The 28,000-nt window shown below is 39.8% G+C and overlaps 1 protein-coding gene across 1 annotated transcript in view; it reads right to left on the reverse strand.

The window, feature by feature from the left end:
* The window catches only part of LOC309379298 (von Willebrand factor D and EGF domain-containing protein-like), a 195,746-nt gene that overhangs the window by 152,148 nt on the left and 15,598 nt on the right, over positions 1-28,000 (reverse strand). Inside the window, exon 2 of the mRNA XM_081928384.1 lies at positions 7,379-7,563. Coding sequence (XP_081784510.1) covers positions 7,379-7,563 — 185 coding nt within the window. The remainder of the gene's footprint in view (positions 1-7,378; positions 7,564-28,000) is intronic.

Below are 28,000 nucleotides of genomic sequence, written 5' to 3' on the forward strand. Positions count from 1 at the left end.
TGCACAATGAATAAAGGAAGAAATCATTATCACAAATTGGAACACTTATAAGCTTATACCACCAAAATATACACCTTCAAATAGGTGCAAGAAGACTTGAGGCATCTAATCATAAGCCTGCATTTTTATCAAAGCTTATATATTCCAATCAGGGCCTGTATATATATTTTAAAATGAGCTTAAAAAGATTTTCAAATGTTTCATGCCAGGCAAAAGACCAGCTGCTTAGAGAACCTTGGCAATTCCTCCTAGACAAGGGCCCCCCCCTGATTTACAGCAGAAGAATAAACAATTCTCAAAGTCGTAAAAGAGGAAATTACAGACTAAGAGCGAGGACACTGATCCTGCATGTTACAGAAGATAAAAAAGGCTGAGAAAACACAATTAGGAATGGGCAAATAGTAAAATAATACCATGGGCCTCCCATTAAAATGAGCCAGATCTTCTTCCTAAGGTTGAAAGGCCAAGAGCAGTGAAAAAGGCAACTGGCTTGGCTGGAAGAATGAGAGCATTTTGGGGAAATCTTTTAAAGCTGTTTCTTTCTTAAACTGAGAGAGTTAAAGGGTAATAAATGCTGGGAAGAGCTAATGGGAGAAGCATCTAGCTGGCTGGGAAAGGAGGGGTGAAAGGAGGGGTGTAAACTGAAGAGGCTTCTTTTGAAGCTGTTTTTTACTGAGTTCCTTTTTACTTTACAAAGGTTTAATTCTTTTAAAAGGCTACCTATGATAATGTATGAAATATATTAGCTTAAATATATTGGCTTAAATGTAATTATGCAAAGGATTTAAGAAATGCTAGATTCTTAGAGTCATATTGCAATAGGAGACCAGAGGGGCAAATGAGCCCAGCCCCCTGCCAGACAGGAGACGCCATCGAGCACTCCTGATAAATAGTTGTCAGGCATTTGTTTAGAAACCTTCAGTGAAGGAGATCTTTCAATGTTGATGTGAACTCAAGATCCTTGACATCTGTTGAAGATAAAAATTTAAGATTAACCATTTGTTTTAGAAGGCAATAGGGCAAGGAGGGCAAGAGGTGAGCTGGTAATTAAGATTCCTTGTTGAGACACATGTAAGATATATTACTACTTATTTGTCATTTATAGATGTAACAATATATAGCTCTTTGTGTTCCATATAAGGACAGGAGGATATGGGTGTATCTATTGTGATTGGTTCTAGCAAACAACCAATAGGAATTTCAACCAGGCTGATTGGACAGAGGCAGCCACAGGAGGAGCAAAGGGGGCTGGATTAAGGGAATATAAGTGCTGGCCAGAATGGCAGGAGGTCAGGCCAGAGCTTGGTAACCATATACCACTGAGCCTCTCATTTATTTGTCTGACAAATAAATTATTATTTTGATTTCTCTATTGCTGTGTTGAATATTTCATTCCAGCTAAGCGTTAACCACAAGCAGAAGGTGCTACAGACTTGGCTTATTTGCTGCTTTAAAAAAATAAATAAAAATTGGTTGTCATTACTTTTTTAAAAAGAGTTTAACAGTTACCCTTTGCAAAGAGGTGAGCACTTTCAAATTGTGCACTATTCTGCCTCAATTTTGGAGCTACGTGAAATAGTGTCGTGCTAAAATGAGACTGGTAAATCTGAGCATTATGTTAGGTTTGGGGGGGGTGGAGAGAGACTTTAAAAGAGTGGGGAAGTCCCCCCCCCCCACTTTGGTGCAGCCCTGCTGGATTCCTTAAGCAGCAGCAGTAGCAGAAGCTCTTTTGTAGCACACACAAAAAATGAATCGTGTATGACAGCAGGGTGAGAGTGGAGGTCACAGTATAAGTTATGCTGGCTTTATTGTAGTTCTGTCAGCTGAATTTTACCTGGCAGCCCCAAGGCTAAAAGACACAGGGGAAACTGAAAGCCTGCCTGGGCTTTGAGAATAAAATGGTGGGAATGATAAATTAATATCTAGCATTTGCCAAAGCATATTTAATTTGTTTGTTATTGCCTTGTTTGAAAGGCTATTATTATTTTATTTTATTATTTTCTCTGATGGGAAAAGATTACGTTGGGTTTTTTTATTGAATTCATAAGATTCATAGGAAGTTATCACAGGACGGATTTAGGCCATAAAGCACAAATCCTTGCCCAGAGCTATGATTCTTCATGCCTCAGCCCTCTTCTCCTCTTTTTCCCTGTCCTTTCTCAGTGCTTGGCAGATTAAATGGCAGGAATCTAGCCACTGTGTGCCATAAGCAAAGCACTCCGCACCGATTTCTGCTTCTAACTCAAGGCTTCTGCTTATGACTGATATCCAGGTACTAAAGAGGAAGTTAATCAAAGTACCCACTGTATTCAAATACTGAGTTAAAGGCAAACATGACAAACCTTGTAGGGAAATTAAAGAAATAAGTGTACCTCTATCAATAGAAAATTGGAAGGTGGAGTGTGCATGCATGCACACATTTGTATCCACATACATATTTTCACCCTTTGTTGGCATTCCCACAGAATTCCAATGGGCTAGGGCGGTGGTACTTGATTTCCGAATAAATAAATGCACATGTGCATGTGTTAGAATCAATCTAGAATTAAAGTTGCAATGTTAGAAGAGAGAAAAATAAAATATGCAGGAAGTACAGTGGTACCTCGGGTTAAGTACTTAATTCGTTCTGGAGGTCCGTACTTAACCTGAAACTGTTCTTAACCTGAGGTACCACTTTAGCTAATGGGGCCTCCTGCTGCTGTTGCTGTGCCGCCGGAGCATGATTTCTGTTCTCATCCTGATGCAAAATTCTTAACCTGAAGCACTATTTCTGGGTTAGCGGAGTGTGTAACCTGAAGCGCATGTAACCCGAGGTACCACTGTATAAACATGGGGAGTCTGGGATACAGAAGCATGTTCAAGAATATCCCATGTTTTTTGCAGCATTGGGAATGTATTATCAGTCATTGTTTTGTACACCTTGACAGAATGGATTTTTGTTAACTCAGTCATCAGTTGCCCTGAAAAGTGCTTCTATAGGCACAATCAGTGATGTTGAATGTGATATTTTGGACAAATAAACAGTCCTTCATAATGGTGTCTTAAATATAAAGCAAGTAAAGTTTTATACGTAGCTAATTTTAATGCATGTGCTTAGGAGAGTGATACAGACAAAGAGGCACTTAGTATAATAGAATTATATAATTATAGAGTTGGAAGGGACTGAGAGTCATCTAGTCCAACCACCTGCAATGCAGGAATTGTTTGCCCAGTTTGGGGCTCAAACCCACAACCCTGAGATTCTCTTACTGTACCAATTGAGCTATCCCACTGCTTCTATTGAGCTCAGTGTGGAGTGAGCATACACATTTTTCACACTGAAATAAGGAGTCTTCAGTTTGCTTAACTTCAGCTAGATTGTGGCCAAGATTTTTGTTATGTGCATGCCTGATCAAGATGCAGGAAGTGGTTGTATGTCTACGCCACTGGCAGCCAAGGACATGAACCGGCCATATTGATACCTCATTGATTTTTCAGTGAGGTATTTAAATACGCACTTGAGTCTCTCCTACTGAAATTAATGGGAGTGAAAAGTGTTCAGGTTTGTTGGATGCTGTTCAAAACATCCTCTTGGTGTGGAACACTGAAACATCTGGAGTTTGGGTTGGGAAGCAAAGATATGTTGACACTGTCAAGTAGCACAGGATGGAGATCTCTTGCAGACTCCTTGCTGCTCATCTTTTGATAAAACCCTCCACCCAAAAAACCTCAATACGTTATCTGCTCTTCAGTTGGGAAGAGTGGTATGATCAAGCACCCTTCTCCAAAGCAGGCTCAGAGAAGATAATATGCAATTTCAGAGGGAAGTAGTTTTTGGCATTAATGCAATCAGATGCTGATCTCTACCTGGCACCTACTGAGCACTCCTTGAAGGGGTTCAGCTTCAAAGTGGGAATCTGAATGCTCACTTCCTACCATATTTTGTCACTTTTCATTAAAGCATACTGTACTGACATTTCTTAATTAATCCATGCAGCGCCACTGCAAGATAGGTATGTATGTCTTAAATATTATTCATTCCTGGCTAAGCAGCCACTAATCCATCAAATTATTCAACTTAGAATCAACACACAAAAAAGTGGACGAGCTGCCCATTTCAAGTAAATGGAAAACACACTGGAATTACTGCTGCACCCTGGGATGTCTTATTCCACTTATTCAGGATTTAGATATTCAAAGTGATTTGATTGATTGAACATTCCCAGGTTATATGCAATTGCAAAGTTGTGGGGTTTTTTTTAAAAAAAAAATCAGGCTGTTGGACCTATCATTTGGGGTTTGCATAGAAATTATGGTATTAAAAATAAGTAGGAGCTTATAAGAAAAAATGCTGCTGATGTTTAAGTGATAGAGCAGCTTCTTCATCGTTTTGCTGGCTGTTGGTTACTGGTCTTGCTGATCAGTGCTTGAGATATTACAAGCTGCTTCATGAAATGCTGCACTTTATTAATTGGTTTTTTTAAAAAGAATAATCATATGGAAATTAAATGCTCTATTAAATTTCATCCAAAAACAATTAATTTCTCAGTGAACTGAGTCTTGATGTCGCATGTTCTGAGCACATATTATTCAACCAATCAATTAATATGTATTTTGATACATTTCATTCAACTGTTTTCTCCGTTTGGTGTTCGGTCAATATTTTTATCAGTAAATGTTTGTGCGAGATTAGGTTGCAAAGCTTGGAAAATCACGGTAGATTTCACATCTTGAGTAGGCTGATTAATATAATTTAAATGAGATGGTTATTAACTCTGCTGCATGTATTTGGTTCAGCTCTAATGGGCTTACTCTTACTTGACTTAGCAGCAATTAGCATCTGGAAAATCTAGTATGTAGTTGCAATGCAGGAAGCCTTATGTCAAGGCAGTGGAAGATGTTTTAAATGAACAGTTTCAGTGGTCCTGAAATAGACAAACATAATGTGACTGGGGGGTGATCAGAGACATGGAGCAATTTCACACACTTACCAGACATGGGGTGCATGCGTCTGGTAGGGGAAATGGGCATCTGTGCATGCTTCCATCATACAAAGAAGATAATATGTGCCATAGGTGGCATGAGTGTACACCTGCAAATTTCAATTTGTATTCAAAGTACTGCTAAGTAGGTCCCTGCACAAGCAGAATGACTTACCCTTGTGTAACCAGGTTTTTTCCTGCTTCCCCCTCCCCCATGTGCACTCCTAAATCTCTTCTGAGGTTTCTCCCAGCCCTTTCAAGCAGATTTGGGGATGGTGTGGAGTATGTACGGTTGGAGAAGACAGTGCAGGGGAGCCCCATTACACAAGCATAAGTCTTGATTTAGTTGAATGCTACCAATATTTTTCTTACTCAAGGGTGAACAAAAATCACCCAAACCAGGTGTACAATCACTGTGTCATGTGCTGTCTTCTATATTTGATGTGGGAAGGGCACACACACAGGATCCATGCTTGGTGGGTGTGTGACCCAGCCCCAACAAGTTGGGTGACTTTGGTGAAGCTTTGAAGCCATTTTAATCACATGAATTGCAGCTGGTTCATTATATCTTTGGTTGCACACTTTATGTATTATGTGAATTGATGGTTCTGGCTGCTCAAATGGCAAATAAGGGGTGAGGGGTGGGGAATCATGTGAGCCAAACTCAAGATTTATGCAAACATGGATTAGACTGAACATCTGTTTCCGTGTGAACATTGTTTGATGTTTTAATTGAGGGGGGGGAAGAGTGTCTGCTTAGACTGGAGAAGAATATATGATGGGTTTCAATAAGAATGATTTTATTTTATTTTTGAAATTTGGATATCATTGGACCTATCAGTCATGGAAACTAGCATGCTGCACATTACTAGATATGCTAGCGTTTATGAATAATTGACTGTTAATATTTATGAATCCTAAACATTATTGAGGGGGATCTGGCACATTGTACCATGAACACATGTGCACACACACAACCAATTTCCAAGATGATTGCTGATCAGCTTGGAAAATGCTGATCACCTGCTTGCGGAGTCCTGAATCTAGGTCTAATCCCTTTCCTACAACTGTTGTCCATTACGGTTAAAGCCAAGAACACTGACTAACTGGTCTTGGAGATTCTGGATGGGGACCTGTGTCCCTTTGAAGGTCATTCAGTGGACTTTCTAGTACTGTGCTGGATAATTTTTTTACATGATCAAGTATGTAGTTGCTAGAACATCAAATCTTAAATTCAACATACATAATTGCAGCACAGTTTTACATGTGACTACTTAGAAGTAAGTGCCTTTGAGTTTAGACAGTGACAATTTAGAACAAAAGAACCACCAAGAAAGGGAATGCTAAGTTTTGTATTCATTTGCTTAAAATCCAATACATCCCACTGGTTCGGGGGGTTTTTTGGTACAGTGTTAAATTACGATTTTTCCGCCCTTCTCATTTCAGTTCAAATCCCATTTCACTTCAGCTGATATTAAATGAAGCCAGCTTTTAACTGAGCTGCTGCATGGAATTATGAGTTTATGAATTTATTATTTCATTTGAATTATGAAGTTATCCACAGAAGAAACCAAATAATCTATTATTTAATTTGAATGAAAAAGTCATCCATAGAAGAAGCAAAACCTCAAAGGAGCTGTAGCTTTAAGTAGTTGATTAGAGGGATTGAACATGTTTAGAAATGCCCAACACACTGGGAGTCACCCACTTCCCCTGGGACAGCTGGAACATTATCTATGCGCTTCCTGAGAACACCACAAAACCCTGCATATTCATGGGTTGCTTCACAATATGCCAACTTCTCAACCCACATTTTGCATGCAAAGCAGCGGATGTCAGAAAGATGGCTTGGAGCTGTGAACCAGGAAAAGTGTGTTGACTTGTAAATGCTATTTTCAACATGTCAGTGAAATTGTCAAGGTATGAACAACGCCAGAGAGAATTTCATTTGCTTATTGAGTGAAGAAATTCACACTCATCTGTTTGCCACTATGTACACATCTCCAGCTGCTCCTGGGGCAGGGAAGAAAGAAGTCAGGACTTCCAGGAGAACAAACTCACCAATAGCTTGAGTCAGATACACCACACTAATATAGTAAAATCTGGGTGATCTAGCCCAGGCACAGGCAAACTCGGCCCTCCTGATGTTTTGGGACTACAATTCCCATCATCCCTGACCACTGGTCCTGTTAGCTAGGGATGATGGGAGTTGTAGTCCGAAAACATCTGGAGGGCTGAGATTGCCTATGCCTGATCTAGCCCATCCAATATGGAGGGGGACATTTATTTCAGATCCTAACCATGCATATATCCATGGTAACATAGGAGGCTAGAATATTACTGAGGAATATATCAGAGGTGAGCTGGAATCACACGAATACTGAGAAAAATATTTTTTAAAAAAAAATGGTACGAACCTCTATACACTTGGTTGGCATTTCTGCAGGCTTGTTGTCAATCATGAAGCGGTACCATCCTTGAGGAAGGGAATGATCGCAAACCATGTCCTGAATGGCAGTTTCCTGCAATTCCAGGGAATCAAAAGTGATGCTGCGATAAGCATTGTGCAGAACACGATGTCCTTCTGGCAAGCATTCTGGAGCTAACGATAAGAAAAAAGACATCTATTTTGCTGTGTCTTTTCTGTAAATAATAACCAATAAATCATTTGCGTCCTGAGTTTTACACTAAAATTACTGAATTCATGTAGTTAAGTGAAATGTCAGAACTCATACTGGTCACCTCTCTGGTAGTGTTTTGAGACTTTTCTTATCTACCCAACTTCCAAGGAATTCTGAGATTTCTCATCATGAAATTACATGCCAATCCTGAGCGATCCAAACCCAGTGGAACCATTCCATCAACATGGGGCTTGTGGAATGATGAACTGATCCTGGGACCCAATGCCATGCCAACCCTTGCCCTGCCTGCTGCTGTCAATAAAGATTTGGCCTGATTTTATCCCATCACCTTTGTACAGTCTGGTTATTTTGCCGCTCTCATGGGTCACCTAATGTACCTGCCTGGGCAACAGGTTCATGGTGAGTCCCAGCACCTGTTTTTCTCTCCTAAAAGTAAAGCCCTGGTCCTTTGATTCCCCACATGAATTCTATAGATCTTTTTGAAACTTACCATAATAAGATCTGACCATTGTAACCATACTATGTATTTAGAAGGAAAGATATTGTAAAACAAAACCAATAAAACAAACTCTTACTTATTGACTTTGTCTTCTTCCTTTCTTTGTAGAGCAAAACAAATTACTCTTATAAAGCACCAAAAGAGCCAAAGCAGCTGTGGAAGAATGCACTAGTTTCATCTTCCTCATTCATCATCAAAAGAACTGTCAGTTAATTTCACACTGTGGGATCTTTATTACTGGTGGTGATGTAAGAAGTAGGAAAAAATAATACTGCTTTCCCCCCACTACCTAAGATTACATATGCAAAGATATCACTTAGAGCCACCATCTTTTTTGACTTGTAAATTAGGAATACTTTATGTTAAATCACTGGCATGAAGAAAATCTGAGGCCATATTTCAGCTGTCATTTCCCAAATTGATTCTGACCCTCCTCCTAGTACTCCAAATGTGCTGAAGTAAGAGGACTGTGAATTTGTGTAGCTGTTTTACCAGTGACATGATGATGATCATGTATCATTTTTGATCATTAGGTCTATGGGCATGATACAGAGAAGATTGACATCCATTGTTTTGATCTAGGTTGGTCATTATCATGGCAATAGTGACGAGATCAATCCAGACAAAAATGTAACGAATCAGAATAACTATCATATCTTTGGGGATGTTGTAACAACATAAGAGTAGTAGGCAGTGCTTTTTTTCTGGGGGCCCTCAAGGGTATGCAGTACCAGCACCCTCCCCCCCCCCCAAGTGTTACTTTTGGCATGTATTGTGACAACTTCGTGGTGAGTACAGACACTTTTTAAAATTATTATTTTAAAAAGCACTGGTAGCAGGTATTACTTTTGCTTATAAAAGTATTCACAAGGTGAATTCCTATGCAAGTCTACTTGGAGATAAGCTCTATTGAGTTCAATGGGACTTAAGTGAAAGCCTTATTTCTCTTCACCTGGGACAGCACATCACTGTATTTTGTTTTAATGGTTTATTTTATTTTTTTAAATTACAACTGTCCTTTATCAGAGAAGCGCTAGATCTTTTTTGCAGAAACCAGAGAAAATTGCTGTGGAAAACACTTTGTTTCAATGGCCACCTCCTCACAACCAAGGTTTGCCTTTGGCTGACCTAATACAGTGTCAAAGTGCTGATTTATATACCATAGGTATTCCATAAATATGCAACATGAAAGCCACAAGGAATTTTCTTGACACTTTATACAAAACAAATCAATGGTTGTGAAAAGAATGCATGCAGTAAATGTATTTTGTTAAGTGAAACCAAGTTAGAAAAACTACATCAGGGTCTCACAGAACACGATCCATAATCTGAATTCTGCTTACCGCAGCAGATGGTGTGTGTGAAGGCTGAGTGGAAGAGGAACAATAGGATCATAGAGGTTTATGGGTAGAACCACATGTGCCTTGTCTTATGCTTTAGCAGATTTCTGCTGCGGTCCTGTGCACACTGACCTAAGAGTCCTATTGAATTAAATGAGGCTGACTTCTGAACATGTATAGGATTGCACCGGAACGATCCCTGGTGTGCGGCTTGAAAAGTGGCATCCCAATATAGTCAGTTCTGGTTGTGGACTTGACAGACCCCATCAGACTGAATAGGTGAAATATCCGTGGCTTGAAAGTGGTTATGCAAGAGACAGGATAAATGCACAAACTGAAATTATGCACCAGGACACAATAATTACCATTCTATTGTTTTTTTTTAAAAAAAACAAAAGCAAAAGCAAAAGCAAAACCTGTCTTTATGGTTAGTCTAAATCAGGGGTGGCCAACTCCCAAGAGACTGCGATCTACTCAGAGTTAAAAACTGGCAGTGATCTACCCCCTTTTTTGGGGTTCAGGTCAAAGTTGTTGAGCTGTTTTTTAGGAAGGAGCCACAGTTGTTCAGCTTCTTTGGGGGGGGGGAGCCAATGATCTACCAGTGATCTACCGCAGGCATCCAATGATCTACCGGTAGATCACAATCTACCTGTTGGACATGCCTGGTCTAAACTGTTAGCCTGTACCTTGCCTTTTCAAGTGAAATGCTACACTAAGGGAACTGCTGAAACTATAGTTAACTCATATGCAATAGAATTATTCTTGTTCTATTTCAAATATATAACTGTAGATTTCATTTACAGATAGGTAGCCGTGTTGGTCTGCCATAGTCAAAACAAAACAAATTCCTTCCAGTAGCACCTTAAAGACCAACTAAGTTAGTTCTTGGTATGAGCTTTCGTGTGCATGCACACTTCTTCAGATATCTGAAGAAGTGTGCATGCACACGAAAGCTCATACCAAGAACTAACTTAGTTGGTCTTAAAGGTGCTACTGGAAGGAATTTTTTTGCGTTGATGTCATATCCTTGTATACTCTATAGTCTTGTATAAACTATTTAGGGCAATGGGCATTATGATTCCTTTTCCCCCCAAGGAAGCTGTAAAAATTGGTCCTTATTATGAGCAACACTGCTTAAACAAATTACACAAATATCTATACTTATTTTCAGTATGTCACTGAGAAGAGTCAGACATCTGAAATGGACACCAACAGTACTGGAAGTAATCTTAAGACCCATGAAAGTTGGTTGTGACAAGTTGAATTAATAAACCTGGGCCCAGATAATTCCACTTCATAATGCAGGTAGGGGCACACTTTGTTGACTGCTTCTTTATGCAGAAGAATTCCCTTCACATGCGACCACAGAAGTTGTTGAGAAGGGCCTAGCCTTGAACTGACATGCTCTACTTTACAAGCACGAAATACATGAGAGCTTAGCTGTGAGCATAGGTGCTAAGGCAGTTTCACCCCTCAATGTATTTTGTGAGGGGGCCCAGCTGCCATCAGTGTTCAAAGGGTGTTCAGCTCCACTCCCTAGCTCCTTGCAACATTGCATGTGTGACCCCTCAATCAACAAAGATGGTGCCTCAGACTGTGAAGCAAAGCAGAACATGAAGTTCTAAAGGTGGGCTTGCTTGCCCTCCATATATTCATTTTACATGTAGGGGGCCATGTCTGTACCGTGGTACCTCGGTTTTACAGATGCTTCCGGTTAGGCTCCGCTAACCCAGAAATAGTACCTTGGGTTAAGAACTTTGCTTCAGGATGAGAACAGAAATTGCATGGCAGCGGTGAGGCGGCAGCGGGAGGCCCCATTAGCTAAAGTGGTACCTCTGGTTAAGAACAGTTTCAGGTTAAGAAAGGACCTCCAGAACAAATTAAGTTCTTAACCTGAGGTACCACTGTACATGTACAGTGCTCATGTTTCCAAAAAGCCAAATCCAAACCACTTCCTTTAGCTACCTTTGGCCAGCCTCTTTAATATTCCTATCTCCTCCTCCTTTCTGCCTCCCAGGATATTGGCCCTGAAACCATGCTCTGTGCAGTTTCTACAAAACCTCACTCTGCTGAGACCTTTCCCTCAGTTTGGAGAGTATGCTAACCCTTCCCCACAATTAGGTTTTTTGAGGGGTGGAGGGGAAGTTCCTGTTGACATTTATGGAGTTAATCCCACATTTATGATTTACTTGTTGGTACTTGTTACCATAGTATTACAAAGTATCCAACACCACAAGCACTTCTAATAGTATTTGCAGTAGGAGAAAATGGGTGGTGGGAATAAAAAGAATATTTTATTTTAGAAATATTGGTCCCTACTGAAATACCTAATCAATTTATTCACACTTATTATCTAAGTAGTTATAGCTGAATCTGTAAATGATTTTTTATGGTCCCTGAATAAGTACACTTTCTTTCTTTCTTTCTTTCTTTCTTTCTTTCTTTTCTTTTCTTTTCTTTTCTTTTCTTTTCTTTTCTTTTCTTTTCTTTTCTTTTCTTTCTTTCTTGTATAAAAATGTTACTTTGGAACAGTCAGAAAGCAGCATTTGACTTGCATAAAACATTAAAGTACAATTTGCCTGGGAGGAAGGTCACTTATCATCCAGGGTCTTCCATGAAGTAATGAACATGCTGTTGCCAAAACACTGGACAGCTGTGCTCTCTGTTTAGTTGCCGAGAAAACAATTACCTTTTCATACACTGGTCTGTTAGCTGGAGTTTAATATCTGTTCCTCATGTGTAGATTAGGAATGATTGCATTGAGGATATGAAACATCTATTATAGCCAGACTTTCCCGAGAGTATTTACCAAAAACAAAAAAACAAAAAAACCCCACATACTGTAGTTTGCAGCCAGATGCAGAAGAATATAGCAAACCATTTTTCCTCACAGATGTTCAGTTCTTCTTGGAAGAGGCTAAGAGACATGAATACTGGAGAAATGTATTAAGCAAATAGGCCTGGGATATTTGTAGGTACATGTGCATGAAATCAAGTGATTCTGAAGGTGAAAAGATTCTGAATTCCATAAATTACAATCCCTCTTACACAACACTTGAAAATGGAAAGAGTGGCGTAATTTGACTCCATGGGACTGACCAGGCAAGAAAACTGGTACAGTGACAAAGGAACAAGACTGTATATATTTTCTCACAAAGGGGGTAATTCCTGAATCTCCCCATGTCTTCAGAATATGACTATATTCATCAACATCAAATTGACACAAGGCAAAATGGTGGAAGAAAAAGGCTAACAAACAATTCTGGAAAATGTATCTTAATTGAAAGGATTTTGGCCTGACAAGCCAAACTATATTAATGTCTGCATTAGATTTTATTGGCTTTCTAACCTGCATAGATTTAGCAGCTTTCAGTGCTGCTATGATGATAATGAAAAATTGTCTTAGTGTCATTTCTTGTGATGTCAAGCCAAAGAAACAGTGAGCATTGTTTTTGGCTAACACTCGTCCTGTGGCCAGCTAGAAAATACCGCTGTCTTAATTACTAATTCTAGCTCTTTTACTGACTAAAACCTGTAAGAACTTGAAAATAGAAATGCTATTGCTTTGCTGAGGATTTTTAGTTCTGTAAATTTGCACACTTTTAAATTAATGAAGGTGCCTTTAAAGACTTCTGAGCAATCAATGAAGAAAATTATAATTATAGTTATTGATTGGCTCCCCCCCATCTCTGAGAATGAAGAAATGTGGCAAAATTAACAGGTTCCTGCATCCTAATCTCAGCCAAACACACCTTGCAAATGCTGCTCTCCTAAAGAACACAAATAAAATGAACAAATATGCCTTGATTTTTAGAATCCAAGGGTTTGTATTCAGATGGAAATTTGATTTTCATTCTTTCCCCCTTTGAGAATCACTTATTTCCATACAGAGGCCATAATGCAGCCTAATTATAATTCAGGAATCAAAATATTTTTCTCACACTGCTCCCATAGTAGACCGGTAACTGAATTTTGACAATATTCCTCTCATTGTATTCAGACTGTAACATCCAATCTCATTTCTACCTATAATCAGGAGAAAGGCTTGGACTCAGATAATGCTATATTTTTGGACTGGCTACAAATCCGCACACTAGCAGTGCCACAATGCCATAAAAATAGTGATTCTGCTTTAAAATGAGGAAACAGAGTGGAACCACAATTGGAGGTGGGGGAAGTTGTTTAACTGTCCTCCCACCATTTCTCCCTCAAGCAGGTTTCAGCCATCACTGTGGTTTCAAATGTGTGTTTATCTCTAGCTGTGCAAATGTACTTTATTCTGCTATAGCTAAGGCTCCATATTTTGGGGGTTTATACCAGTGATCCAGGCTTTTTGCTTATTCCTAAGTAGCCTATTGCATAGCACTCTGCCACACCAAGGCCATGTGTTGCTGTGTGATATGTGGGCAGCACTTGCCAGCTCATTTCTGGTCCCTGCTGAAGATGCTCACATTAGTACTTAAAGCCCTAAATGACTTTGGTCACAAACCACTTTCATCCCTTCTGATCTTCCTTGGGTGTTAAGATTGGCAGAGCAGGAAATCCCTGGCAGTTCTCCTGCTCTCAGAAGTGTGGGAAAAGGTAGTCCAGGGAAGGGCTTTCTCTGTAGCAGTCCTTGAGTTGTAGTGCTATTTTCACTATGCTGAAGATTCATTATTATTTTTTGAACCTTGCTCTTTGTCAGCTAAGGTATTTTGCTGTGCATTGCCAACCTCTTTTATTGAATTTACACTCTTTTGCATGAAATGGTGTTGTTTCATCATTATAACCATTTAATCTGGGGCTTTTTAAATAGAGGAACTGATTGTTATAACTGATTCAATAATTTTATCTTGTTGTAACCTGCCTTGGGGACTTATTGCGAAGGGCGGATAAGAAATCTTACAAATCTTAGTCTAACAGACTATTGCGTTAGTCTTTGGCAGTCCATATTGAGACATTCCATTACGAAATAGATTTCTTCATGAAGTGTGTGTGTCTGTGTTCATAGGGAGGGGGGGTATTAGGAGCTGGCCCAAGTGCAGATGCTCCAGGTAACAGGAATGTTTCCCCTGAAGAATGTGAGCCTTCTAGCAGCATGTGATACTTTATTCAAACATAGACAGCCAGTGGTTTGCATGCTGGATGGTCTGCCTTGTTCTTAACAATAAAGTAGGCCAGGAGTCTAGCTTTCATTGTGGCCTGCTCTCTTTTCTGTCATTGGGATAAAACTAAAAGGAATATTTGGTTTGGAATACAATGCGAACTTTGTACTTAAGCGTATTATGTACTGAGAGTCCCAACCATAATAGGTGATGTGGTTCTGGTTGGACAAAGATATATTCCTCTCATCCTCTGCTCCCCAGACATCCTCAGGCAAAATCTAACAGCCAAAGTTCAGGCCAGTTCACATTACAAATGGAACTATTTGTAATTTACCCCCAAAGCCAAATGCTTTTTAGAAGCATGTTTAGATTCAGTCCCAAGTAATTCCACTTCCTTTTCCATCGCTTGAAAATTCAACCATTTTTTGCACAGCTTCCAGGACTGGAAGCACTCAGTAAGCTTGGCTGGCCAGCCTGATAAGATAAAAGTTCATGCTCCCAAGTCTGGAATTAAAGCATTAATTCTCCAGTCTCTGTTGTCCCTTGTTTTGATCAACAGCTGTCTGTGTTTGCTTTTTTTCAGCACTTGTAAGCAGTAATTTCTGAAAACATATCTGAAACAATTTAAATGCTGAAATATATGAGCTTCCAACATTATATAAAGCATGAATTAATTCTGTAAAGTGTGAGGGGAATGCAATTTAATTTAGTTCTCTAGGCTGGGAGGAAGGGGTACTTGAACTATAATGACATGTCCCAGGAGCTTTGCAAGAACCTCTTCTTAAACTCTCTTCTGATCCTTATGTCATTACTAAAGTACATGCCTCTCTTGAACCCATTTAACAGCAGCTTTCTTATAAACCCAGTTTCAAAAAGTGAGTTTGGAAGAGGACCATTTATAAGCAGCCCGTAGTCTGCTTATATGAATTTTTTCAGTGTGCAAGTGATGAGCGCCATATAAAGTTATTATCACCTGACTTTGAAGAAGGTATCTTACCTGCTCTTACAACTATCGGGACCATAAAAGTACAGGTATTGTGAATAGCAACTGTGTTTTCCTGAAACTTCATACACTCCAACATTTCTCTGATAGGGACATCCCAATAATAATAATAACTAATAATAACAATATTTATTATCCCACCCATCTGACTGGGTTGCCCCAGCTACTCTGGGTGGCTTCCAACATATATTAAAACATAATAAAACATTAAACATTTTTTAAAAAAACTTCCTTATACAGGGCTGCCCAGATGTCTTCTAAAGGTTATAAAGTTACTTATATCCTTGGCTTGAGGATCACACAACTCCATACCATCCATTATTTATCCAATGAAAATAGGGATGTTCTAAGGAAAAGCAGGACATTCCTGGTTCAAATCAGAAACCAGGATGGCTTCTGTAAATCCAACACTGTCGTTGGAAAATAGGGACATTTGAAGGGTCTGATACTAACATTTTACTTTCATTCCTGGAATTCTATCCCATTACAGCAATTTTTTTAGTTTTATTTTACTTTCTAAACAATGTTAACTTTTCCTCTGTGTGTATCCATATGATATGTGCTTTAGGCTGCAATCCTATACACTTAGTGGGGAGTAAGTCTCACTGAATTCACTGGGACTTATTCCTAAGTGGGCATGTATCGTATTGTGTTTCCAATTACTGTATAATAACCTTCTGATGATTTGCTAGAAGTAGCAGAAATATATCAGACTTCCAACAACCGTGATCATCAAAGGCATTCCAATACAGCTGGTTTCAGCTAAAGTCCTTGTTACACTTCCAACTGTCTGTCATGCTCTTTCATTCAGTCATTCCCATAATAATGAAAACACCCTATTAAATGCCCAGAGAAGGGTATCAAAAGCCAGGTGTACAGTGCACGGAAAAAGACGTCAATGTTGCAGATAGAAGGAAATGCTATATTTTGCCCCATTTGGTGTATGTTAAAAGTAGAATTTGTTACAGAAGGTACAGAAAATGAATGTAAGACAAACTGTTCTTCAGTTGAGTAATATAAATGCCACGTTTTATGAGTGTGTTGATACTCATGAACACATGGGCAAACAAAATTTTAAATATACAATATTAAAACAAGTATGGATCAAATGTTCCCTCACAAGATTTAGCTATAAGAGAAGAGGAGGAGGAGTTTGGATTTGATATCCTGCTTTATCACTACCCTAAGGAGTCTCAAAGCGGCTAACAACCTCCTTTCCCTTCCTCCTCCACAACAAACACTCTGTGAGGTGAGTGAGGCTGAGAGACTTCAGAGAAGTGTGACTAGCCCACGGTCACCCAGCAGCTGCATGTGGAAGAGCAGAGAAGTGAACCCAGTTCACCAGATTATGAGTCCACCGTTCTTAACTGCTACACCACACTGGCACAAAAGTAGAGAGCCCTGTTAGTTCAGGCCAAAGGCCAATCTACATAGATTAGTGTCCTCTTAACAGTGGACAACCAGAAAGCCTATTAGAAACCAGAAAGCAGGATCTGCATGCAACACCACGCTGCCCACTTCTGATTCGCAGCTACTGGTACACAAAGACATGCTGCATCCCTCAGTGGAGGCAGAACATAGCCATCAATGCTCGTAACTTCATGGAAGGACTATCAATAGCTATCTAACCCTCTTTCATTCTGACAACTGAATGAATAATGGAATAATCACACAACAAACACTTGAAGAAATTGCCAAATAGTGGAATTAAACCAGACTCCCCACTAGGCCAACTATTGGCTAATTTCATCATACATTATAATTGTTTCACTGTAATATACAATAGGCCCAATCTACTACTGTTCTTTGAAACATACTGTGAACTTTCAAAACATGAATTTTGAAAACTGGCTTAATAATGGCAAACTTTCATCTTCATACCCGCAGGCTAAACAACATGTTGTTGTTTTTGAGAAACAAGGCCAGGTTTTAATCATAGTTGATACCTGGAGTTTATTACAGGCTTTCCATTTGCAATTTGTGTTTTTTAAAAACAAACTCTAAACAAGCAATTTACATGTAAAAAGCTGTAAGGAAAATGAGTACACAAAGAAAACAAGAGGCAATAAATTTGCATTTCAGCCTTTGTTCATTAGTCAGTGGTTGTCTCTGCAAACCTGGTGTTTCGAAGTTGTGTCGTGGATGATACAAAATTTGTTCAGTTTAGAATATCTATGTAGAGCTTTATATGTAGAGCAGGAGTTAACCAGACTCTGGTCTGCAGACCACCAGTGGTTCACAAGCTTCACTGGGGTGGTCTACAGCATGTCTGTATTTGTGGTTGAAGACAGGAAATGGCACATCTATTGTGTTACATATTCATATCCACATTTAACTGCATTTGTATTGCTTCTTTTATTTCTTACATTGTGTTTTGTTGTATTATAGCTCACATTCTATGGAATTAATACAAATTGTACAATTTGGAAGAAATAAAGGAAATAATAAAAATACAACTGAAAATTATATCATCTAGCACAGTGTTACAATTGTTACAACAGGCAAAAAAACTCATTAAGTGGTCAGCCAAGATCCTCAGCAATTTTCAAGTGGTGAGGGAGTTTGGGAACCACTGATGTTTTAGAATATAAAAATGGAGCTTTTCTTACAAGTTTCTTCTTTTCTATCAACCCTGAAGGCACATGAGACTGCCACCTCACTGAAACTAAACAGATTTCTTTTTAGTTAATGCCCAGATGGGTGAATGCCTGAGAATAGCATGTAATCTGCCTTGCATTCCATGATAGAAGACAGGTGGGCTATAAATGTAAAAACATAAATCAATAACGTATTCTAGAGTCCCCATTGTTTCCCAGATGGAGGCAATTCACTCCCGTTGAATATAGTGCTGGTCACAAACTTGGAAATCTTTTCAGATTAGACAAATTCAGATTAGAGGGTTATTGTTCCCTCTGACAGTGAACTCTACTGTTATGTGCCAACAGTATTAAAGCCGAAATGGGGTTGCTGAAAAAGCACGACAGAGATATCAGCAGGCTCAGGGTACCCCTAACACTTGCAGAAGTGCAAAATAATCTTCAGGGAGAAAATATAAGAGTGCAAAAGTTCAGCCCAATGAGGTCTGAACAAAATTGTACATCTATCTTCAGTGGTAGTTACACTGCTCTGAATACCAGGTGCTGGGGATAAACAAATGGTCGTGCTGGTACTGTTATGCTTGTAGGTATCTGCTGGTGATGGTTAGAAACAAGATACTGGACTATATAGGCCTCATACTGATCTAGCAGAGTTCATCTTATGTTCTTACGTGTTCTTGGTTTAGAGCACTGAATGATACAGTTTTCTAAGCAAGCACGAACAATAGCAATGCACAAAATATTTTATGAGTCGGTGTACCTGCTACTCATATATATCTTTCATATACATATATTACTGCACAGACATCTGTTGTAAGCATCACATCAGTTCATTCCAACACAATTTCTCATTCTGTGTGATTAGTGATACCCATGGTTGAAATATTAGGAACACCTCTTGGAATACATAGTATTCAGTTGACACCATACATGCCTAGAATAGAAATCTCTTCATTCTGGGTGAAGAAGAAGAAGCAAAAGAAGAGTTTCTTTAAAATAGCACTAAGTTTACCTCGCCTGAACTTAAAATTCTTCAAAACAGAGGGCATATCCAGCCTTATGTGAGGAATGCATTTCATGTTTTGCCTTTCAACATGTGCAAATAAGAATTTCATTAACCTTTACTTCAGCCTAGGTGTCAAACTGAGCTGTATAAATGGTATCTGGAGATAATTAGAGGATTGTGGCTGAAGTTACTTTGCCTATGATGCTAAAGCTTCTTGTGAAATCAACAGGGATTACTTAAGAAGAGATTTTTTAAAAGAATCATTATGTTCTTAAGATTCACTTTGCTTCTTTGAGAACAGGCGCTGAAAATACCCTATGATAATTGGGTAACAGGGCTTGTTCTCAAAAGTTGCCGTCTCTGGATCTATAAAAAGCTATTGTCCTCACACACCCTTTTCTCAATTCCGCATTTCTGAACTTGTTCTGTGTTTTGGTTTATATCATCAGTTCCACTGCAACATGGTGTGAAGAAATGAAGGATAATCACATGATTAATGTGTTACTCCTGAGGAATTTGCAACCCTGATGCAGTGAGGATTTACTTGCAATGTTAGAAAGAAACACAAATATTATCTTTAACCAAATGGATTTAGTTTGAAATCTGTCATTCCACTAAACAGAAACGATGTTCCAAAGCCGTTGGGAGATTCAGTAAAAATTATCACTGAATACACCACTTGTTCATTCATCAATAAACATCTCATCAACAAACATTCCATATGCTAGGATTCATCTAACCCAGCATGCTAGCATGAGGGCTCCCACTAACACAATGGCCTTTTGCCCCTGTCCTCACCCTCTGCACACCCTGTGCCTCTCCCAAATCTGCTTTGGAGGGGTTGGAGAACCTCCAGAACAATGAATGGGAGAGCAAGCAGGGATTGTTCTGTCTGGCAATCAAAAATGTTTGTGACAATGGGATGATGGGAAGAGTGTGATGCTGAATTCCTCCTATATTGTTCAAAACAGTACAGTCGTACCTCGGGTTACATACGCTTCAGGTTACAGACGCCGCTAACCCAGAAATATTACCTCGGGTTAAGAACTTTGCTTCATGATAAGAACAGAAATCGTGCTCCAGCGGCACAGCAGCAGCAGGAGGCCCCATTAACTAAAGTGGTGCTTCAGGTTAAGAACAGTTTCAGTCTAAGAATGGATCTCCAGAACGAATTAAGTTATTAACCCAAGGTACCACTGTTTCATTATCCAATGCTCTGTGTGCAAAGCCCCACAGGCCCAACAGAATTTCCATTTTCTCTCTTCCCCTAAAAAGGTAAAGGTAAAGGTAAAGGGACCCCTGACTGATAAGTCCAGTCACAGACAACTCTGGGTTTGATACTCATCTCTCTTTAAAGGCCGAGGGAGCCTGCGTTTGTCTGCTTCTGCAGACAGTTTTCCGGGTCATGTGGCCAGCATGACTAAGCCGCTTCTGGTGAACCAGAGCAGTGCACGGAAACACCTTCCCATCGGAGTGGTACCTATTTATCTGCTTGCACTTTGATGTGCTTTCGAACTGCTAGGTTGGCAGGAGCAGGGACCGAACAATGAAATGCTGTCAAATAAAGAAGAAGAGGAGTTAGTCTCAAAGCGGCTAACATTCTCCTTTTCCTTCCTCCCCCACAACAAACACTCTGAGGTGAGTGGGGCTGAGAGACTTCAGAGAAGTGTGACTGGCCCAAGGTCACCCAGCAGCTGCATGTGGAGGAGCAGGGAAGTGAACCCAGTTCACCAGATTACGAGTCCACCACTCTTAACCACTACACCACACTGGCTCCCACCCTCTGGACTTTATTGCAAGGGTGTGTGGTGGACTGGAGTGAGCGTGCTCTGTAGTTTGCATGGAAGTCTCTTGCACCAGCGGAGCTTCAGCATTGGCTGCAGCTAATACTTTAAAGTTTAAACGACAAAACATATTATTTAGTGCAACTCTGAGTGAAGCACGCATGCACACAGAAGGTCACAGTTCCAATCCCTGGCCAAATCAATTGTGTAGCTGGTAATATGAAAGCCCTCTGCCTTGGAAAGCTTACAATAATTGGCAGAGCTTAGATGGACCAGCATTTGACTCGGTCAAAGGCAGTTGGAAATGAGCAATAATATGCAGCCTGCAGCCCCTGTAAAACATAGGACAGTGTCACTATGAACAAATCATGCATGCATGATAAGCAAACTCCAAACTGTCTGGATTTTGAGAGAAAGGGTGGCTGCTCCAAAGAATTCTGCTGCCACCGAGTGAAATAAATGAATTCATATCAATAAAATACCCTGCCCTAGGATTCACTGAGATGAAGGGCAAGCTATAGATAGCCAAATGACCAGGGGAAAACCTTTTTCCTGTAGGTTTTGCACACTGCTTCTTTCAACACATATGAACCACACAGTGCTTTTTTCTGGGGATACTCAACATTTCAACATTAACATTTTCAAATGTTAAAAGTGTGGCACTTACTATAACAACTTCATGGTGAGTACCAGCACCTTTTTTCGAAGAAGAAGAAGAAGAAGAAGAAGAAGAAGAAGAAGAAGAAGAAGAAGAAGAAGAAGAAGAAGAAGAAGAAGAAGAACTGGAAACACACATTTTTGGAAAGTGTATCAAGAAATCAACTAAACCAACATATGTAAATGTGAGGACCCCCCTCAGCACTCAAGAGCAGCTTCTCATGATGTACAGGGGTTGCAATGGGGGGGATTCATGGAAATTGAGCACAGGAAAGTCTAGCTCAAAATGAGCACTGGATACAGACCATAATACGTATATTTTTATGTACAGTGCTCTGGAAATTATATTGATTTCATACAAATGGAAAGTGAGAAGAACACTGACAAGAGTCTCTGGTCATCACTGAGACCAGTCAATTGGGTTTTCCAAACTGGTTTTTTCCCCCTCTTTCAGGGAGTGATAAGTGACTTGCTTCTGACTTTTGTTATGAACAAAACTCAGCCCCTCCTCCAGAAATCCTAACATCTGTTAGCAAAAGTTAACAGGCAGTGCAAATGGTGTTATGAAGACTCCTGCCAAGGACTCTGCTTTCCCAGAGTCTGTCTCAAATATATCTATGCCTTCTGCAACTTCAGTGGAGCGTTAGTTTTGGTTAGATTCTCTTTCAATGGGCAAAATGATTCTGTAACAATTTGTGTTTGTCATGCCTTGGTCTCTGCAGTCCTAAAAAAATAACTTCCATCAATAAAGGTATCTGACACAGTGCTCACTGCCTCTTAACTTGACTGTGTATCATAGACCACAGTACATTTCTTCTTGACGGGGGTGCAGTACTGAACCTTGGACTGCCAGGATGTGAACCATATCAGGAATATAGTCAATGCAGTTAACAAACCTCTTTTTCCATCATTCAATTTTTTTCTTCATCATTTTTTATCTCTCTCAAAAAAGGGACAATTATCTTGCCGACCACTCTCATATACGCTTTGTTTCAAATGGGTTGCTTTGGATGACATTTCCCCTAGGAATTCATCTTGAAAACATCTGCTAAGTCTTGTTTAAAGTACAATGCTGGAGTCTAAAACTAAACCCAAGATGATTATTAGGGTATAACAAGTGCTGCAAGTCACGACACCTTGCTGTAGACCAGGGTTAAGTAACCTTTGACCCTCCATATATTTTTAGGACTATAACTCTCACTGTCCATGAACATTCATCATGGTTGGGCTGATGGGACCTGGAGTCCAACAAAGGCCTGGCAAGCCAAAAATGTCCCACCCCTGCCTCAGGCCACAATAGCCATGATTTCCCATAATTTCTCACACTGTTCAACACTATGTAAAGAACAAACATGCAGTAGCCTTTCTGAATCTGTAAACTTCCCCCATGTACAAAGAAAGCTATTTTGAAAATATAGAAAAGAGGGGAGGGGGGGAGATCCATGTCTAAGTATACCCCACAGCCCCACATGGTAACCAGGCCCTTGACATTAAAGTAATTTTACTTCCCTTGTTTACTATTACCACTGAAATCCTTTTTTAAAAACAAACAAACAGCAGCAGCAACATACGGTTTCAGGATAATTTCATTACAGTGCATATTGATTCATCAGTTGACTCATTAATATTAATGACATTCAAATGGCTGAATTTCTGTAAGCTGGGATAAGAGTTTCCTCAGAGGAATCCTAACTCCCAGAGATGAATTAAACTAAATACACTTCTTCACACAGATAGGGGACCACATTATGCTACAAATTACGTGGTGCAAATGCGGAGAGACTGAGCTGCTTACAGACATGCTGTATTTCCCGGGATTTAGTCCAAATGCTTATGTGTATTTGTGTTATCAACGGATTATTAAGTCTAGCTAATAATTTGCTGGTTTACTTCTGTTACATTAATATGAATTAATTTAATTTCTGTCCTTTAGAACATTTGGGGGGGGGGTCCAAAGTAAAATCAAGTGTCCATGCAGCTTAATCCTGAGAATCGTCATTGGCAGCTACATCCCTGTGCATTGGGAAGAACTGTCATTCACTAGCAGAGAATAAGCTTTGCACATATTCAGTTCCCAGTATCTGCACATAAACCAGGAAATAGCAGTAGCAGTTGGTGGGGCAGGGCTTTGCTAGTTACTTGGTTTCTCAGTGTCCTGTAGTAGATTATTCCTATGGGTGGCATTAAATGCTAGTCAAAGTAAACCCATTGAATTTAGTAGATATAATTGACAGGAGCAAGCTGGTAGTAATTCACACTGTGCACATTGGAGTTAACTCTTTATTCGTGGGAACATGATCTGCACAGACTTGGTGGAGTGTCAGGCATAATGAGCACAGGAACTTATCCCTGGTATGTCTTGCCCCTAGACAAAAGATCACCACAGCTGTCTATGTCATCTTCTCCTCCTCCTTCAAGTAATCAGTAACAGCACCTGCACGTCTGTCTTTGCTCTTCCCACTTCATGCCTCTTCGGATTCTGGGAGACCAGCAGGGAGGGGAGCTTGTTACAGTGGAAGGGACTCTTCACCAGCCTCACTCATCTCTGCCTCTCTCCTCCCACCCTCCTGCTTCAGCTTCTGCCTCTGATTCTGGATGGACTTATCCCAGCCACAGACTGTCTCAGCTCACTAAGCCATTACGCCTTCAGCTTCCGACACCTCCTCTTCCCAGTCTTTTCTCTCTTCTCCCTCTGACCACTCAGCATCACCCCACCACCACTTCCTGAGCTCTGAGCCTTCTTCCCTTGGTGGCTCCCCAGCTGGTTCCTCCCACTGGTTCCTCTGCACCCAATCAGACCATGACAATAACTAACTTTACCATTTTAATTGGTCTGCTCTGCAGAGGGCTTAGCTGAATGCAACCCAATGTGTTTGGCCTTGCTGGTCTGTTTATTTCCATTGTATTTTCCGCTGAGGTAAATGTTTAAGCAGCGAGTCCTCTCTCTGTCTAGTCTGATCACAGCATCTGGGAACCAACCATAGGATACTGCAGATTCACCCTTCTGCACTCTGTGCCTACCAAGCAGAAGGTGTTTGTGTTGAGTAGGTGGTCTGCCATTATAAACCTTCTGATTGTTATCACAGAAACCTTCACTGACTGCTCTGGTTGCTCTGATACCAGCAAAAAGGGGGCATTATTTGGAAAGACTGAAGAATTTGGATACAAAGTTACACCTGCTTTCCTAACGCATCTTCAGAATGGAAGGGAAATGTGCCAGCTCTGGAACTGCTGCAGTTATGTTTCATCCCATTGAGAGCAATAGGATATATTGTAAAAATGGGCCAGAGAAGACAAGTGGGGGAAAAAGGACATTCCACTTTAGCCTAAGAGAGCTTTGTATTTGGTGGCTTCTCCCTGCTCCCCCTCCCACCCCTCCACAGGATTATTCTGCCGGTCTGTTTTGTGCCTCAGAAAATAAATTGTCTCTACATGCAGTGAGCAACATCTTCAAGTTTTCTTTGTAAATTTCATTAATATGGTTTGTAAACAAATTACTAATACATATTGCAAATGGTTTGTTAATATAGTTTGATACTGAGAGTGCCTCTGAGGAAAAACGTCATTCAAAATGCAGTGGGCTCAATAATAGTGTCCTGTGCAGTGAGTGTATAGGACTCATATTCCCCCAACTGCCTTGATTAAATTGGGACATCCTGCTTTTGGGCTCCTTGCTCTCACAGAGGCCAGCACTGTGTGAAGAAGAGATGATAAATAAAGAATCTGTTTCTTTGAACTGAATCACACTGTCTTCTCTGGAAGTAACCTGCCTGGCTGAACTGGTCATACAATAGAATAGTAGTCATACAATAGTAGTACTAACAGTGACAATTACTGCCAACAACAATGTTCTTGTGCACTTGGACACTTCTTCCTTATTTTCCCTGCCTGTATAAGAAATGCTACTAGCTTTCAACAGCATTGGTAATATGTGACTTTTCTATTAACATAATTAATGAGAAGTTACTAGGTAACACAAAGCATGGAGGGCTTATTGGGCTGTTGTTTTATTTTGATTATATATTTTGTGGTTTTATATACTGATTTTTTTCTGTCAACCGCCCTGAGACCTCCGGGTATAGGGAAGTATATAAATTCAATTAACAACAACAGTTTTCAATTTACCCTCCTTATTGCCTCATTGCTGTTATGCATGATTAAATCAATTCCTTTAAAGCTAAATTATAATTTATTTTTACTACATTAGAACACTTTGCATTGTAGCTAAAAAAAAAAAAAGCATTTTCTGTCCCTCTCAAAACACAGTATGATTCATATAAGAAAAGTATTGGGTCCAATCCTATCCTGTCAAGTCCATTGCTTTCTTTGGGTATACTCTATGTAAGACTAACATAGAATATCAGCTACTACCGACAATTAATCACTAAATCATTTCAAATCTGAAATATTCATCATTATATTTTTAAAATTCACATGCCTTGAAATTCCAAAAAAGAAACTAATATCTCCTAAAGGAGTCAGATAAAGGTGTTTCTCCAAGGAAAAGCCATTCTTTGCTCTCTATGCTTTTCTGTTGTTCAGACACATATTTCTGGCATCTGTGAATAGGGCGCAGCATACAGATATTCATGAATTTGGATTTGCTCATGCTATTATTCTCTCTGTGGTTGGTTTATATGCGCTCGATTTAAGTTACTGTCTATTGAGAATTTGACTCTCAATACCTGAATTCACTGTATCTCTTGGAGATAACCTTACATTAATTCCCAAAGCGCTAGTCAGCTGATAAAAATGAGAAGAGTAAGCACTTTGTAAGATGACAGTGAATAAATAAATATATTATGGCATTAGCATAGAAAGCATCGAGAATTTCTGACTTTGTTTATTAGGGTTTTTGTTGTTGTTGTTGTTTAGTTCAAGCAAAATGAACCAGTCCATCCTAAGAATGGTAGGTTTTATTATTATTTTATTATTTTTTAACACTATTTTTGGAAAATGTTAAATCTAGCATATTCTAATGCAAACCAGCATGAAATGAAGTTTGCATACCAAATAGTTCTCTTTCCCTGAGCATTTGTGATTCCTAGGAGAATTCTAAATGCCAATAGCTTGCAGCCTTTCCCTGCCTCTTTTTGGGGGTTTTCCCCTATTGCTTTCTAACAGGGGTGCACAAGGGCAATTCAGTAAGCCTTAGCTCAGTTAGTGCCAGCAGCTGTCACATGATGGCCCAGTGTGCATACCCTCCTCCCTACACATCAAAAGGTATGCAAGTTGGGACCTCCACAATGATTCCTGATTTTGTAATGGGCCCTCTACATTTGCTCTGTGTTCTGAAGGAAGAGACTTCATTTGTTCAGGAGTTGGCATGGAAGCTTATGTGTTCTCTGAGGTGCATTTTAGAGAGGTATACATGCCCAGTCCACCCCTTTGAAAGGACCACTTTTGCAGCTGGTCATGTATGAAGCAAAGCTGCCCTAGAGTAGAAAAGAAATTGGTCTCACCTGGTCGAAATCCACGCACCCCTCAGAAAGATGAAGCAATTTGATGTAGTGTAAAAGTTATTTACAATGTCCTGGGTGATGTTGTCATTTTGTGATTATAACCTTGCATGTGGTTGCAAAATTGTGTGTAAATCACACTTTAAGATATAATGAGCAATTCAATGGGCCCTTACACCAACTGCATTATCGAAATGGCTGCTAAAAGATAATAAAGGATCTAGGTATGTATATGTGTTTATGCCTTTTTCCTGGAGACAGTTAAGCATCAGGAACATCCCTTTTGTGATCTGTTTCTGATCTTCAGCTATGACATCACTTTTTACTCTTCAGGGAGGTGGTGGAGAAATGAAATCTCTGGAATGCTGTGCAAGAAGGGCAAGCTTGTGTAACAATTCAATCATAGTTCTGCTAACTTTTATCAGCTGGGAAACAGGCCTGTGTACATCTGGCTGCCTATCTCTGGAAGATTTCACTAAGAATCAAATGGCTAGCAAGAAAGTGAGATCATCAGAAATATCAAGTATCTAGACATTCTTAACACTGTTTCTCGGTGTGTGGGTTTTTACTTTTTCCTCTTCTTCCCAGAATTAATCTGCCAAGACTGCTGCTTGAAGAAATATTTCTTTTAGTGGTATACATTGGCCCATTATACACATCCCCCACACTAATCGCCACCCTGGGAAACTCAAGCTCTATACAAGGCGTGGAAATTGCTTTCTGTAATCACCCAGCATTATTTTACATTTGATTGCTTGAAGGCTCTGGGAGCAAATATTATGCTTGATTACAGTTCTAATGTGTTAAAAGCAAGGGGCACTCATAAATGGAGAAGAGGCAATGGGAAATACATCTAATATTTGCACTACCTCAGTCCAAGAGGCTCCGAAGGTCAGAGTGCCCTTTTCACCTAAGTCACAGTTGCTTCAAAAGAAGCCACTTGTGACTATATTTATTTGTTGCATTTA

This window comes from Podarcis melisellensis, assembly GCF_964234715.1.
Source record: "Podarcis melisellensis genome assembly, chromosome: 1".
Classification (NCBI taxonomy): Eukaryota; Metazoa; Chordata; class Lepidosauria; order Squamata; family Lacertidae; genus Podarcis; species Podarcis melisellensis.